The 17,585-nt window shown below is 41.2% G+C and overlaps 1 protein-coding gene across 1 annotated transcript in view; it reads right to left on the bottom strand.

The window, feature by feature from the left end:
- The window catches only part of POLA1 (polymerase (DNA directed), alpha 1, catalytic subunit), a 254,690-nt gene extending 239,945 nt beyond the window's left edge, over positions 1 to 14,745 (bottom strand). The window contains exons 1-7 of the mRNA XM_012730398.1: positions 14,658 to 14,745; positions 9,997 to 10,121; positions 7,573 to 7,669; positions 6,612 to 6,692; positions 1,832 to 1,947; positions 1,339 to 1,401; positions 402 to 494 (exon numbers count right to left, since the gene is read on the bottom strand). Coding sequence (XP_012585852.1) covers positions 402 to 494; positions 1,339 to 1,401; positions 1,832 to 1,947; positions 6,612 to 6,692; positions 7,573 to 7,669; positions 9,997 to 10,121; positions 14,658 to 14,700 — 618 coding nt within the window. The 5' untranslated portion in view covers positions 14,701 to 14,745. The remainder of the gene's footprint in view (positions 1 to 401; positions 495 to 1,338; positions 1,402 to 1,831; positions 1,948 to 6,611; positions 6,693 to 7,572; positions 7,670 to 9,996; positions 10,122 to 14,657) is intronic.
- Positions 14,746 to 17,585: the final 2,840 nt, after the last annotated feature.

Here is a 17,585-nt window from a genome sequence, read left to right as displayed (position 1 = left end):
AGACCTGTATACTGAAAATGTGCAACTGTCCTACCCTGACCAGAGATAATGACAGCTCCCATTTATAAAATGCTTTTGTGTATTATTAATATAACAGCTTCAATTATTTTACTGTTACCTAGGTTTACAAAAAAATACTTGTTTCCAGGAGGAAAATTATTGCATTTAGCACAGTTGTAATACCTATAATAAACACATACTAGTTACTACAAAATTTACTATGACAAATGCAGGCATATGCTATTTTTGAAACGCATGAAACTATATAATGAAACAGAAGTCTTAATCTAAAACAAAAACCAATCACAAATTCAAAGATATTTCCTTCACATACAAAAGCATCAAAACAAGTTTTCAGCAATAATATAAATCAAGACTGAAGAGATTTCTACACATTTTACCTTGGGGGTTTGCACAGAGAAAGGATTAAGTGAGGCTCCCATGGATCTTTTTTTCTTCGGTATCAGTACAGGTAGTGGAGTTACATGAGGTGTCTAAAAGAAAAGCCAAGACAGACATTCGCTGCCATGCTTGGTTTACCAAAAGATAAAAAGAGGATATTTCTCCACTCATGGAAGTCCAAGGAGCAAAGCATCCTTTTCTTTCCCTGCTCCCCCCAATGATCTATAGCCATGCACTGCAGTTACTATAGCAACAATTCTACAGACTCACTAGAAAACCAGGATATTTAGTTCAACCCACACCAAATTTTCTTTTTAAAACTTAATATACTTTCCCTCACCCTTCCAGAATACTACCTTTTAAAACTGTCAAGCTGTTACTCATTTAAACAAGGGTCACTCTGAAAGCAGCACACCTCTACACAAGTTTAGCCCTTAGTGAGACAGCCAAAATGCAAACTGCCCATGTAACTGAGCATGTCTAATGAGTCCCATCAGGGACAGTTCATTGACTCTTCCTTCAGCCCCACTAGGAATTCAAGACAAACTTTTTTCACAACTGACTGTGAAGACTGACAGGCTTCCATCTATTTAGGGAACATACAATGCAGCATTTGCGCTAAAGCAGTGTGCACTGCCAGTACCGATGTGTGTGTGTGTGTGTGTGTGTGTGTGTGTGTGCGCGCGCGCGCGCACGCGCCAGCGTGCTCACACTTCTAACAACCCCCACTAGGCACTATCTTCATAATTGCACAGTTTACAACAGCTGGAAACTACGCACTTAAAATAGTGAGGAAAAAATAATTTAATGGGGTGGGAGGGGTCTTGTCACTACATTTTTTTTTAACTCTAGTCATAGCCTGTTTTGTGTAGTCATCAAATTGTTTTTGCAGCCTATGTCTTCCACATATTTTACAACACCTAGAGATTCACTTACCTCGGTGTTCAGATCCTGTAGAATGTCACCTAGCAGATCATCCTTGGACAAGTCCACAGCTTTCTAGAAATTATAAATGAAAGGAGAATGAGAAAATCCAGCACTTTACATTTTCTCCCAGACCACATGTGTGTGAAGAACCTAGGCAGTCTTTGTCCCTTCATTCTTCACTCAGTGCTCAACTAAAATTCACAGGCCTTACCAACAGTTGTGTGGATAACTCCTCAACCTAGAGCTCCCTTTCTCTACTTTCGTCATGATTCCATCATCTTCCTGCTCATGACTGAAATTAAAGACACTCTCAGTTCTACTTTTCTGTTCAATTTTCTTTTCTATCTCCAAGTTCATTCACCTCACTATACAAGTAACTTAAGTGACTGAAATTGGGAAAATACCCATATATCTGAGCTCACGTATACTGTGCACTGTTATCTATATAAGCAAATTCTCTTCACAAAGAAAAGACAAAATATAAGAAAACTATGAAACTCACATCTGCGGTTTTCTTCCCAGCACTAGCAATGAACATTGACTTGATATTGTTTGGTTTTGTCACTGCAGCCTTTTTTACATTCCTCTTGTCTTTGTTGCGTACTTTATCACTTTTTCCTATTGGAATATAAATTTAGAAATGTGCACCAGCAAAAAAGGAAACAGAATTAAAACCTAGTCACCTGCTCTCTGTATATGAGTTTGAGAAGAAAAATACAACTCTAAATACAAAAATGTGAGGTTTTTATACAAGGTGTACACAGAAGAATCTTTAGAACAACTTGAATTCAGGAAAAGGTAGACTAAATGCTACTACAAAAAATGAGGAAATGCCAAATAAGTATGAGGATGAGTACCCTCCCTGGTGGCGCAACACGTTAGGACACAGCACTGCAAGTGAGCTGCAGCCACTTCAGTGCCAGTTCAATCCCCAGCCCCAGAAATGACCCACACAGTGCAGCAGACCTCTCCTGACCCACCCGCTGTTCCCCTCAGCAGCGTACTTCATCGATCTGCCTTCCTGCTCCCCACTCTGTCTATGGTGAATCCTCTCACCACCACTGTACCTCTGGCCTGTACCCTAGTTCTGTATGTATAAATAATCTTAAAAAAATAAATATGAGGATGAAGTAGTAAGTCTGATTATTTAATTACTATTGTTAGTATGAATAAAAAGCTTTTAAAGCTTATTTAAAAATATAAATTAAAAAGCTTATTAAAAGTTTTTTAGCCAAGATATAGAAACAGTCTATATGTCCACTGCTGAACAAATGAAGAAATGGTGGCCTCTGTGATGGAATATAACTCAGCCATAAAAAAAAAAAAAGAATGAAATCCTGCTCTCTATAGCAACAAGGATGGACCTTGAGGGCATTATGCTCAGAGTAGTAAATTAGATAAAGACAAATGCAGTATGATCTTTTACATGTGGAATCAATAAAAAAGAAACAAAGAAAAAATAAACCTAAGTTTACTGACAGGTTAAGACTGGTGGTTTGCCAAAGGTGGGCAATGGGAGAAATCAGTGAAAAGAAACAAATAGTTAAATTAAAAAATTACAATGGAAATTGCACAATATTAAAAATGGAATGACAACAGTACACATTACAACATTACATAGCTGAAGAAGCGATTTATGAGAAATTTTAAGTATTAAAAATAAAAACTGAAAATTCAGAAATGAAAAATTCAGCAGAAAAATAATGCAACAGAGAACGAAGAAACAACAGACAAATTTCTTGGAATGAAAAATAAAAGGAAATCTGCTATCACACAAATAGTAATAAAACTGCAAAGCATCAAAAACAATGCAAAATTCTTAAAAGTGGCTAGAGAAGAAAAAGTGATTATCCAATGATAGTGTAAATGCCAAGAACAAAATAGAAACCATAAGAGAAGAAGCAATATATTTTAACTGCTGAAGAAAAATAATTATCAATCTGAAGTTCTATACCCAGCAGAACTGGTTACTGACACATAGACAATATGGACAACTGAGTTTATCACCAACATCCTCACTAAAAGAATTTCTAAAAGATGTACCCCAAGAAGATGAAAAACAACCTCAAAATTAGAATCACAGTACAAAGAAAAGTGATGAATCAAAACTACTGTAAGATTAGAGCAAAATGGCTGAGCAACAACTACTCAGTTTATGGGGGGTAAGATGAATGGAGTAAACTTACAAAGGGCAAGTGAATGAGTAAAAGCATGGGAAGGGAATAGACATGAACTCTGAAATAAATTTTCTTAACTCTATTACCAAAAAATTATAGGATAAATTGCTGGTACATGCAACGATCTGGAAGGATCTCAAGGACACTGTTCAGTGTCAGGTCAATCTCAAAATCTTACATATTATATAATTCCACTTACATAACAGCATTTCTGAGTGACGAAAATATAGAACTAGGAAACAGTAGTTTCCAAAAGGCAGGAATGAAGTGGCTTGTGTTAAAATAAAATGATAGCACAAGATAACACCTAACAGTATGTACACATTATGTGTGATAAAATGTACATAAATGGTGTGGGGTCCAACTGCAGAGAAGCACACACAGAGAAAATGCACATGAAAGATGAACGCAACCTACAGTACAGTTAGCAATGTTATATTGAGTCAATTTCCTTGTTTTGATATTATACTAGAGTTAATACAAAGTAAGAGAGAATTTTAACTCTTTTTTAACCAAAGAAATTAAAAGATCAAGCTAAACCACATAAGCATGAGTTCCATCCCCGCCTGCCCCGGAGATGAGCCACATAGTGCGGCAGACCTCTCCTGATCCACTCACTGCTCCCCTTTGGCCTGTACCCCAATTCCAAATAAATAAATCTTTTTTAAAAAAGGTAAAAATATTCAAGTAGTTTCATTAAAAAGCAAATTCCTTTAAAACCTAGATATGGACAAATTCTAGCTATGAGAAAATGTTCTGCTCCCCACTCTGTCTCTGGTGAATCTTCTCACCACCCCCCACACCTCTGACCTATACCCTAGCTTTTGTATGCATAAATCTTTTTTTTTTTAAATGATGGACAAAAAGATTTCATATACCTTCTGACTACACTTAGTAGGCTATATGACAAGAACAAATAAAACTGCAAAGAAATTATAAACCTCATTTAGAAAAGCTGTTAGTGCAAGTATTGAATTAGTAGTTCTACAATTATTTTGTGCATATTTTAGAAGACAAAGGTTTTCATTGGGATGAAGTAGATACAAATATAAAACTGGGGAAAATGAAGAGAAATCCCGTGGTGCTGCTTTTAATAGAATCTAGCAGTGTAAATTCACGACATGTATCTACCAGTTCTGTTCAATGAGCCCATCCATCCCCAGACTGAACTACCATTCTCCACTAAAAGGAATAATTCTTGGGGGAAATGGTTGATGGACTGGACCGGAAAGCAAGGAAATGATCCAAGAGTGATGGTGTCATGTGCAAAGTACACAGAAGCAAGCACAAAAGGAAACCACTGCACAAACCTAGGATAATTTGAAGACCAAAAAAAAGGTAATAATGAATATTGCCTGAACTATAACAATTTTATTTAAAACCATCAGCTTCAAGTGATCATTTTTAAAAGAGAAAGGATCAGTAATAGATACTGAAAGCATCAGCTGAAAACTGGTGGGGAAATAAAGATACACGTGGTCTCAAGTTATCACCCCACACTGGCATTAATCACAACAGAGGAAAAGTAGCTTTACAAGGAAGAGGTCTGACAAACATCGTCTCAGCAAATGGATCAAACTCAGTATCACCAACAACAGGACAAGTGGACATTGTGTGTCCTTGAAAGGATACAACCTCATCTATAAAAAGTATCTATTATACTTTTACCAAAAATTTTAACATGACTTTAAACACTAAGAAGCAATGAAGCAAATCCCAGAGCATGGGACAGTCAACAAAGCAACCAACCTCCTTCTCCCTCTTCTCCCACCACATACACAGAGGCTGTATTTTAGATACCATGACCCTGTACCTTTGTGTGCTTCAGCGATGACCGGAGGACGAGGACACTGTCTACTTAGCCACATTGCCATTCACATGCTACTATCTATCTAATAATGTATTGTCCCTTTAAAAATGTGAGACCACATAAGAGACCAAAGTTGGGTTGGACGGGGTGGCTGAGGAGGGCTGGTGCTGTCCTACGTTAAGTAAAACTACATAGACAGGAAAACAAAAGTGGACTCTAATGTGGACAATACATTATTAGATAGAGAGTAGCATGTGAATGGCAATGTGGCTAAGTAGAGTGTCCTCGTCCTCCAGTCACCGCTGAAGCACACAAAGGTACAGGGTCATGGTGTCTAAAATACAGCTTCTGTATATGTGGTGGGAGAAGAGGGAGAAGGAAAAAGAAAACAGATGTTACAAAATGTGAACAGTCTACAAAGGGCAAGACTGTAGATTTAGGCTTTGTGGACACACCTCTGTCTCTTACATGTTCTTCATTTTTTCTTTAAAAAAAAAATACCCATCCTTTAAAAATTAATGACCATTCGTAGCTCAAGGGCCATGTAAAAACAGGCCTGATTTCTTGCATGTATAATGGGAGTGGGAGTGTTTGCGGTGATGCTAACTATATGAAACAGTTGAAATACACGCTTCACATGGCAGAATTTTATCTCAATAACATTTCAAAAAATAAACCATTCATAAGTGGGCCGTGGCTGGCTGACCCATGACATACCACTTGGTGTTTATACCAAACTAAATAAACAAAAAACTGAAGAAAATCTTCCCTTCGCATTTTATAGGAACTAAATCAGGCTTGTTTACTCAAAAAAAAAAAAAAACTTTCCCATTGATTATATACCTAAGAAAATCTGACACAGTCATTCATATCATTTTCAATTTCAATTAAACAAAGCAAGTTGATTACTCTGAGTTCTAAACCTTGTTACTGTACTATACTATTATCAAAGAGTTAAAATTCTAAGTGCATCACCTCAGGAGAAATTAAAAGCCATCACACCTGTTGCAGCCCTCCAAATCAGCAAGTTGAGATGACTATAGGAATGAAATTTTCAAAGTAAGTAAAAGGCCAAAGTCTTTAGCAAACAGACACAAAACTTTCCATTTCCTGGTTTGGTTTTGCTTTATATATTTAATTTGCTACAAAACTATGCTTCTCTTAATTTTAAAGCATATTATTTACGCCTAAAAACAATTGTGGTAGGTCCTGTGTCAAAGTATCAAATCATCTCAAATGTCAGACAATCCTTCAAATCTCAAGACAGAACTCTCTAGAAGACAAAATGTAGGTACCTTTCTCAAGGGACTCAAGGGCATCATCTTCAAGGTCATCATCAAAAATTTCTCGGCCATCCTCCACATATCCGATACCATCTACAGGAACAAAATGTAACACTGGGATCAACTTTCTAAAAGTGACCAATAATATTTTAGCCATGACAACAGAAACCTTTTATACCCACTCAGATGTTCTCCTAACCTCTGCCATTTTTAAGTGCAGCAGAATCCTTTTCAGACACCGTGTCAGGTGAAACACAGCATCCACAATGTAGTGTGAGTCAAAACCAAAGAAAATACATTATACCTACCTGGGTGAGCTGGGGAAATAATCTGACCCACAGAATCAAAGTCTGACAGAACAGAAAGCTTTACAACAGTTTTACTCCCCAGAAGCATTAAAATGAAAGAATCAAGATCATCATCAGCCACTCAAAAAAGCCCTCAGTCTATGAAGGATAACTGGCGATACAGCCGAATCCAAGTAGTCATGGGCATGTCTATACCCTCTTCCTGTGGTCAGCATTCACATGCCCTGCAAGCAAGGTCCAGCAAGCTTCCCACAAGGGGAATGAGACATGAGGCCCAGCCTGTGCACAGGGTTTTCAGTGCCCAAGCTACTCCTCGCCAATACAGCCTCATGGAGTCCACACGGCCATTCTGGGAGGCAGATAGCTGGCTTTCTTGTCCCCACATTTCACATACCCAAAGGGACATGACTCCTACCAATTCCTACACGGTGATAATTTATCTGATTGATATTCTGAGGTATATGCTGGGGCCTCCAAAATGTCCCCCCCAAAACTTGCTATCATTCTGCTTCTGCACTCTCAAGGAAAGTTTTGAGGAATATCCAAACCAAAGGTATGACCTCAACAGCACTTTGCATCGGCCCCAGCAAAGCAGCAACTCCACCACATGAGAACCTCTGTAAAGCAACTGGCACAGTGCCTGCAGGCAATCTCTCCCCACATACCGTCATCCACAATCCAGTCATCATCCTGGCGTGCCTGCACCAGCTTCGAATACTGCTCTTCGTCAACTTCTTCATAAACGCTTGTGAAGTCCTCAACCTGCCATCACACGAGTTTGAGAAAGCTTCAGATGGAGTGAAAGTGTTAAACAATTCTGATGAAAATTGTCAAACTAAAATTGGAATGGCAGCCTGAAGGAGTAGCTGCAACCAAATCATGAGTTCTGACATTCAACACCACTACAGGGTTTTCCTTAAATAGACATCAATTAACTTAGTATTCCTTTTAGGTGGGTGTTAACATAAGATATTAAATGATTCCATTAGCATAATACACTTGTCACACCATCAATTACTCATCTACTTCATAAAAAAACAAACTGAATTATAGCCAATTCCTCATTAGCTGCTTTGGGGATTATTCACTTGTAATTTCTAGTCTAGTTTCTCTTGTCTATAGCAAACTATAAGGCATGCCACCTTCCTCTCCACCAGCTGATGCTGCCCCTGCAAACAGACAATTTTAATAACTATTCGACCAGCCACATAATTCAAAACGAAATCTCCTCGACCCACTCCCCTAAAAAAGCAGCAAAACAAGCGCACTACACATTGTACAGGCACACTAGAATAGTTCTAGGGATCCCTGCTGGCATTACTATTGAGACCCCTCCATTCTCAGGTTGAGACTGCAGAGACTTAAAGGGTAAGCTACTTGCAGGGCAAACGCAGAGAGTGGCAAGTCCTCCTACCACAGGTCTGCCGACTGCCAGAGAGCTGGTCACCATGAACTACTGCCACAAATTGAAGCGACCTCCTCAGCACGTTAGAACAACAAGCGGAAAGAGGCACACCGCTGCCACGTGTGTGGTGCCAGGCCACTGACTTCCAGATGAGAATTTGATGGGCAGGTTAACAAGAACTCACAGATAGCGTGTTAAAAGTCCTTTCTTTCTCCAGAGTTCTGCCCTATCAGTGGAGGCTGAAGGAAGACTGACCACCCCTAAAGAGCCACAACTCTAGGAAAAAGCACCAGGACACAGCGCCTGGGAGCCTGACTGGTCAGTGCTGACTGGATTTCTGCCACACCTACTAGGCTTATAATAATTACAGGATTAGGCTTAGTTTTCACCTCCCATTTAATCTACTCTATAAGGATCACTGGCAAATATTGATTTGGTCCATTACCATTCACTAACAGGAAACTACCTGTCCCACCAAACTGAATTTTGGCAAGCCAAATACAAACTAGTCTAATTACTATTACTGTACTAACCAATTTTCTTTTGGAAATGAGGGAGAGAAGAAACTGTTTGGTTGGGTCTGTTAAGTGTACTTTGTCCCTTATTTAAGCAACTCACTTATATACTATCAAAAAGTCACCAGAAAACTAGTTTACAGAATCATTTTGAGTAAAAAGTCAGTTTTAACTCTATCTCTAAAAACATTGCTACTGCTCAGCATGAATTCTTAGAGCCATACAATTAACTAACACCAGTCTTTAAAGTGAAATCAGTGACACTGTGGCAACATCTGCACAGAGCAGCCATTATAGAAGGTGCCTGCATTAAAATGCTTTAATCCTGAGCTACTGTAATCCTTTTCACAATGTTATGAGCCGATGGACTCATTTAACTTGAATGGTGTCATGTGACACAAATCCCCTTGTATTTGCTTAACTGTCCAATACAAGAGGGCACCATTAAACAGGCACATTCTCAAGGCAGAGTGCCTAGGTTCAAGTCAAAGCTCTGCCACCGTGACCTCAGTCAGCTCATCTTTGAAATGCTGTTAATCATGGCATCTAACTTGGCACGGTTACTGGAAGGATTCAATAAATGCACATATTTGTAAAAGTACTTAGAAAAGTGTTAGCTAAAAAGTGTATTACTTGTGTGTTATTATTTTTTCTAAATATTAGCTCATCCCACCTTATGGAAGCCCTGAGGCAGTTACTATACTCAGGGGGCAGTTGCAGGTGAAGCAACACACCGTACCACTCCGTGGGTGGGCACTTGCTGTCCTACCTGCAGGCTGTAGACCACAGGCATCACAATCTTACAAGCAGGCCACAGAAAGTCCCCACTGCCATTGCTCTTGCAAGTGAGACCAGAAGAGCAATTCTCTCCCAAGAGCAGTGCTTAATTAGACTGCCTGATCTCTTAAGGCTACAGTAAACACACCTCTAAGTTCCCCCCAACAAGGCCAAGAGTCTTACCAGAGATGCATTAAGCCTAATATGAAAAAAAAAAAGCTACTTTCTCCATAATCTGTAAATCTACCTCATGCCCACACATGTTCAATATTTAGAAAGTATTATAACCAGCTCAAAATACCTGTATATTTCTAATCAGTTCACAGAAGACTACCTGCAGGCTATGACTGAAAAGAGACAAAGGAGAAAAAAGCAGAAAAATGGTTACTTACTTCATATTTATACTTCTCGCCAGCTTTAGCCTTTTTCAGTCTTTCAAGAGCTTCCTGGCGCCCTTTCTTAGATTTCTTTTCTCGCCGGGATCGAGAAGCTAGAAAACTCCCTGAATCTGACACAGCTGGAAAAAAAAGCCAAATTTACATGAGATGTTATGAAATGGTCTTCCCTCAAAAACAAAGTTCCTGGCCAACAGTAATACACAATTTTTATGTTTTACAAATGGTATTTTTTATAATGTAAATAATTCAAGAAGCTCATGGATGAATGTTACACAGAAATTTGCTCTAAGGGCCATTTTAACCACTGAAACAACTATTTTTTCCCCTCCAAATAGGGAAAAAACATCCAAATTCAACTGTCAGTCCTGAGGGAGAAGAAGACTAGCTGTTAGTCCATAAACCATACAGGAGAAAGGACAGATTCATAAGGTAGCCAGTAAATCACAGAAGGCCAATTCATTTGTATTTAGTAATCAACATGTGAAAGGTTGTAAGAAGCATATGCCCTCTGCCAGGTACTAGACACTCTTGAGACACAAAGATCAGAAAGATATGATTCCTGTATCCACAGGACTTACAATCTCACATGGAAGTATTTAGCAACTAGCTCTAAAACAATCTTTAAAAGTAGCCTGTTCTGCTCCCTACTTTGTCTCTAGTGAATCCTCTCCCCACCCTCCCCCCAAACCCAGGCTCTTATATGCATAAATAAAGAAATCTTCTTTAAAAATAAAAGTAATATAGACCCTAACAGAAGTTCAGATCAAGTGTCTGGAATTTCAGAGGAGGAATAAATTGGGGGAAGGGAGAATTAACAAAGATTGCTCAAAGGAGATTCTTCATTCCAACACTCATTTCAAGGTCTCGTGCAAGTTAGTTACAGCATTTTAGATTAAAGTTACAAAAATTAAAATGTTTTATCCACAAAATAATGAAATACCAGAGGACCTCAGTGCTCATTCATCAATTTTTTAATTACTGGTGTTTCTGGTATAAAAATCACACACTTACTGAAAATATTTCATCCACAAAATTAATTAAGACTTACACACATATATCAGCTGGTAAATGACCAAGTCAAGCAAAACAGTGCTGCCTGGAAGCCACTTTAGGCTCAGCACAATTTCCATCTATGGTGTAGAAACTGAGTATTTTATTGTATTTGATGCTAATTATTTTATAAAAAGGAGTAGGCACAGAAAAAGAGAACTATTGATAAGAGGCATCCTAAAAGCTCCAACCCCACTGGAATGTTCATAACAACATTAAGCTGCTTGACTAAGTGTCTGACTGAAATAGAAGATGCAATTTAAAGAACATGTACCAAATGCCAGCAATAAACTTAAAAACTGTATCTTAAAGGTGAAGCATAATTAGACTTATTTTTTTCTGGCTTTCTGGAAATGGAGTCTCTCTTTATAACATCCCACTCTATTGTCTGACTTTCACATTTGACTTTTAAATCCATTTTCAGAAAGACATTAAGCAAAAATTAAGACATGCAGGTACTTAATGATGACAGCCACAAAATCTTGGGTGTCACTCAAATGATTTCAAAACATCGAGGGTAGGCCTACAACTCAAGGTTTCAGAGTACGGAATGTGACCAATGAGGGTAGAAAGTTGGCCTCATCATCTCCCTGAGAGACTCCCTTGACCCCTTGCATAGATTATCCTGTCCCAATCTACAGGTCTTCCATGGCCTTACTCCACCGGCAGCAAGAGGGCCCGCTCCAGGGCTTAGGGCCCTTTCTAACAAGACAGTTGCCTGTCCTCAAGGGGCTCACAGGAAAGGAAAGCAAAACGACCTGAGGCTCACACCACCACATAAACTTGGTGCACCACTGAGAAATAAGAACACTGTTCTGAGGAAAGGTAGAAAAGAGATGTTCATTATGCGTATGATGCCAAGGGAAGGCTGCACAGAGGGAGTTTCCAACACACACCCAGAAAAGAACAGAATTTCACCATCATCGTACAGGACAGAAAGTGGCACAGAGGAAAAGACACGAGTCAAATTACAAAGGGTTGATTGAACATGAGCGGCTTAGTAAGCAGAAAGCATGGAAGGTAAATTCAACTTCAGGGCGATTAGGGAGAAGCAGCAGCGCACACTGGCTCTGCCACCTACAGGGTGAGGAGACCACCAGTTAACCTCTCAGAGCTGCAATGACCCACTGTCTTGTCAGCTGCCCAGCATCTGAACCCATCTGTGAAATTCCTCCTGTGTCCTTGATAGGACACGGAGTCTATGTCCTATTACCAGGCTGAAGGGTAGATGCTCTTCCCAGACACCCTTGCAGCCAGGACATAGACCTATGAAACAGGTTCTACCAATAGGAACACCTGCTCAGACATGAAATCAGAAGCCAGTGCCAGATGCCAAAGAGGTGGGCTAAAGGAACATTCCAGAACAGCAATAGCAACAGTTGCAGAACTGAGAATCAGAGCCAACAGGGCCAGCAATATCCCAAAGTACAAGTCTAACAGTAAGCTCTAGGTCCTGGCTGGCAATGACCTCCACACTGGACCAGTTTTGTGGTACAATTTTAAACACTTCCTGGAACGTCTGGCCAACCCACCTAGAGTTTCTATGAAACTAGTATCCATCTACTGAATTATTTCCTGTTTAAATCAGCTATAGACCTTCCTGCAACTTCACATATGTAGTCTAGTAGTCTAACAGAGCCTCAAGATCCTTCTCTGTGAAATGGAGAAATCAAATCTGCCTCATAAAGTAGATAAGGAATAATGAAGATGTTGGGCTTACTTCATATTGAGCAATACTGGCGAAGGAGAAGCTCATTTAATATGTATCTATTCAAGTAAAATAGGCACACAGTAATCCCCACCACCACACCTAGCAGTACCATTGTCCAGCTTCTAGAAAGCAAAAATAAAGCAGAACATTTTTCTTAGGGAAACTTGAACATAGCACTGCATATAATTAGATGTTTACCATCTCAACTCTATGAAAACAAAAACCATGTCCAACCTACCTACCATCACACCATCAGAACCTGGCAAAATGCCTATGCCTAGTAGGTACATAAATATTTGTTTAAGAAATAAATGAACCACTCTACCTGCTTTTTAAAAAATCATTAAACTCTCTCTGCTGCCTTTTCATATATAATAACAGCTAGTTATAGACCTTTCAACTTTTCAACTGCCATTGTCAAGTCCCCCAGCTTCTAATACTTAAAAAGGAAATAAAGGCCCAGATTTTCCTTTGTGGAATATGTCTCCAACACTGCACATAGGTAAGTTGACAAATAGTAATAATAGTAATTTAGCGTTTTTAAAAATCCAGTTAAAAAGCTTAAAAATTGGTTCAAAAATATCACTGGAGTACCCCCATTCTCCCCAAAAGCAGACACTAGTCTCCAACAGTTTTTCAGGTAACACCAACGGTCTTTCAGGTAACAATCGTTCAGTCTGCTACAAAGGAAAAATTCCAGTCACAAGTTCCAGCAACTACTTAATCAACACCATGACTTAAGAGGGGCTTCAAGATTGCACAGCATCCTCCGAAGAGTGATTTCTTGATGTTCACAGATGACGTACAGTTTTTAGGGTGAAGAAAGGGCTTAGTGGCAAATCACTGATGCAGGGGCTGCAAAGACAGTTCACCTACTCACTTCCTACATCCCATTTGTAATCCAGGGTAGTCGACTCTCCAAAATAAATTGTCTTTAAAAACGAAAGGCTAGAAGAACAAATTGACATCTGTGATTCACAACTAGGTGAATGCAAAGGAAGCTGATTAGGAAGCAGGGTCTCATTAATGGTGATGAATTTGAGTGACAGGAGATGGGACGCTTGCGCTAAGAACGCGAAGCATCTGATTTTAAGTTAGAAATTCAGTGCAGTTAAGTCACGCTTTAGTTGAACACTGCTCAAAAATCAGAAATCAGAGTCATTTGCATTTCTTGTATTCTATTTTTGGAAATATAAGATAACCACTGAAAACTGAGTGATATATGGGGCATCCGAAATGCTGAAAGGATGCATTTAAGAAGCTTCACTATAGATGACTAGATCGTGACCACTATTTCCTATGCAGCACTTGAAGAACTTTCCAGAGAATCTGAAAAATTGTTAATGCGTAAAGTAGAAACCCATTACCTATAAAGACAAAACGCATTTGTATCTGGTGAGGGTACTTAGCGCTCTCTTTCCTGCTTGGGTACAACATATATATACCAATTTTCCTAGAAGTTTCTATAAAGGGTTGGGTGCACATCCGTTCAGTATCCAGCGGACACGTAGGGCTGGAGTAATGAAGTACTTTCGGCAAAGACTACGCCCCACCAAGAACAGTCTCGACGAAGGTGAGCCCGGCATGTGAGGAGCGACTCCCCAGAAGAAATAGACAGGCTAGTACAGAGACCCTCTGAGACGAGGGGAGACGTCTCGCAAACAAAAAGCCCGCGGGAGGGGGGATGGTCTCGCGCAGGCCAAGAGCGAACGGCCCGGTTCAAAATGAGTCCCAGCTGCAGGCTACCGAGGTCCGCGCCCAACAGACCCGCGAGGCGACCCGGGTGCGCGTCCCCCGAAAATAAGAGACTCTCCCTCATGACCCTTCCACCCGCAGTTAAGCCCCGGTCCCCGCACTCCAAACCGGGCACCCCAGACGCGGGGCTCTCCCTCACCGCTCTCCCCCAGCTCGCAGTCATCCCCGTGCACCGGCGCCATGGTCCTGAAGTCTTCCGATTACGCGCCAACCAGCCCGAAACTGGCGCGGGGGCCGAGACGGGCGCCAGCCTGAAAGCCAATCAGAGGCTTCGCCGGCTGCTGACTTCCGCCCGGAAGGCCACTGACGTGCCGCGCCGCACTGCGCCCCGCCCCCGGCCCTTCCCGCGGGCGCGCGTTTGGCGCCCTGTTATGACCCCCGCGGGAAAAGCTTCAGCTGGGCGGGGGAAGGGGGAGGAGAACAGGAAGAAGAAGCGGTCGGGCTCTGGAAAGGAAAGGCTGGCAGGCTCGCTGCGCAGGCGCACTCTTGCTGATGGGAAAAGACCCGGTGCTTTAGAGTAGGGCTCTATGGTTCTGGGAAATGATTTTCTGGGAAAAAAGGTTGGCGGGCGGCAGGGAGGGCGTGGTGGGACCGCTTTTCCCGGTGCGTGGGAAAGCGACTGCCTCCTGCCGCGCACTCTGAGTTTTGCTAGATACTTTGCTTCTCAGAGTGTGAACGCAGTAGCCTTGTGATAGGACTAAAGCTGTGCCACCACTGAAAGGTCTATACACGATCTCATCCAAGTGACCCCACGGATAATGAGCAATCAAACGCCTCCTGATACGATGCGCTTAGAGAAAGAATCATCATCTTTATAATCTTCTTGCAAAAAAAAATGTTTGACCTGAATCAAACCATGAAGAACCAATCAGATGTATTCAGTGCCTAGGCAAATCTATAAAACATCTGGCCTGGACGCCAACAAAGTGTCAATGTTATGAAGGACAAAAAGGACATTAGATTCTTGTGTATGGTATGATGCATGCAGTGCATACACCTCATTTCTTTTTTTCCAAATAGGTATGACATTTTTATTAAGTAATGCCTACACGCATTTGCAATATTTTTCCTACGTTTTTGCCCACATACCTATTGATCCCTTCCTCATGTGGCAATTGTATTATCATTTTCTCTAAAAAGAATATAAAAGTAATTCCTCTACTTTCTCAGTAATTTCTCAGTCTGCCCTCTACTCTGGTTGATCAACGTTTCTTAATTTCTGGTTGTTTAGAAATTTTTCTTTCTGCTTCATAACAAACTAATATGTTCAGATGTGATCTAACACAGGAATTCACACTTAAGATATGCTCACTGTCAAAATACTAGTACAGATCTATGCCTACACTTTCCTTTCAGTGGTTAGATGGCACCCCAGTCCCAAGATGCTGTAGAACAGCCAGATCTTCAGTGCCACCAGGAAGGTCCTTGGGTAGTCTTGTCCTGGGGCTGGCCTGGCTCCGGGCCTGCCGCTGTGCCAACCTGGGGGGGGGGGCTGGTTTAGGGGCAAACACTGGATCCCCATGCAAATGAGAACAGAACTATTATGCCCCCGAGCTCAGGCTCTGGTGACAATGGGGCCCTGCCATCACAGCTTTCATCCTGGTTTTCTTCCTCTGGCTGTCTTGTTCCTGGCCATAGGTCTGGTACCATTGTTGCAAAAACTTCAAGAAGCAGCAGGTGGAGGTTAGATAACGAAGGCCCAGCCTCCCAAGGACTCCCAGGAGACAATGACTACCCTTCTAGATCCTCTGGTTCCATCTCTCTTCCTTACGAAGGGACCTTGAGGGAAGGCAGTGCCCCACCCATTGCTTAAGAATGGAATGGAGAAGGTGTTCCAAGGGAGGGTGATGCTGTCCATGCGTGTCTATATACCTGCATGGATCAGACAAACTCCTGGGCTCCCCTGGCCCACAGATGTAAGGTGGCAAGGATCCTAGGGGTAAAGAGGGCTTTCTGGAAGAAAGGGGCCTGTAGTTGCAACTAGGAGCCATTGGGAACCTGCTCCAGGAGGGAAGGTGGTGGATGCGATAGATTTCTGATCAAGTAGAGGGCCCCCAGATAAACTTACCAGGAAAACAAACAAACATTCAAAACACTGAAACTTTTATAGTGTTACTATCAAGTTCATTACTAACAGGAAAGAACCATTTTGACCAGGAAAAAAAACAATTCTTCTGTCCACCACCCCAAGAGGGTGTACTATCTGACGATTTTTTAAAAATATTTATTTATTTATGCATACAGAACTGGGATACAGGCCAGAGGTGCAGGGGCAGTGAGAGGCTTCACCAGAGACAGAGTGAGGAGCAGAACAGGCTGACTGACAAAGTACACTGCTGAGGGGAGCAGCGGGCGGGCCAGGAGAGGTCTGCCATGCCATGTGGGTCACCTCTGGGACAGGGATCGAACTCATGCTGAAGTGGCTTTAGCTTCTTAGTGCTTTAGCTTCTTAGTAACCCACTGCGCCACCAGGAAGGACCACTATCTAATGATTTTAAGCCAATTAACACAAAAACCAGACTCCCTAAAGCAGTGCAAAAACTTTACTGCTTGACAAACCATGGAGGAAGGGGAACAAAGCAGCTTCCTGCCAGGGGTTGGGAGAGGGAGCCACTTGTGAAACAAAGGGTACAAGGTTTTCATCAGTGTTTAGCAGCTCATGGCCTTTGCCCCACTTCTTCTTACATATTTGTACCTCTCAGCTAGGCTGTGGCAATCCAGGCTGGTTTAGGCTGGTTCTGATGTTTGACCTTTAAAAAGCAGCGACTCCTGCAAAGATTCCACCTAGATGACTACAATAACTGGGAAAATATGTACTCAGAGAAATGTCAAATGTTTCAGTTTTGTACAGGGTAAAGGTTTGCATGGGGTTAGCACTGCTCTGACAATTTCACATTAGCACCAACTAATCTGAACACTCCCACACATTCCAGTTTAGGACACTAAGCATTTCATCTTGTTTTCTCTTTCACTGCCGACATACTTTGGGGGCCTGGACCTGTAGGGTACTTTTGTATCTAATATGACTTCAAGTGTTACACAACAGATTACAATCCCAGGTAAATCC

This window comes from Condylura cristata, unplaced genomic scaffold (genome assembly GCF_000260355.1).
Source record: "Condylura cristata isolate star-nosed mole 26May11 unplaced genomic scaffold, ConCri1.0 scaffold00027, whole genome shotgun sequence".
NCBI lineage: Eukaryota > Metazoa > Chordata > Mammalia > Eulipotyphla > Talpidae > Condylura > Condylura cristata.
Note: the sequence above shows the minus strand (reverse complement) of the source record. Positions and strands in the feature narration are given on the sequence as shown.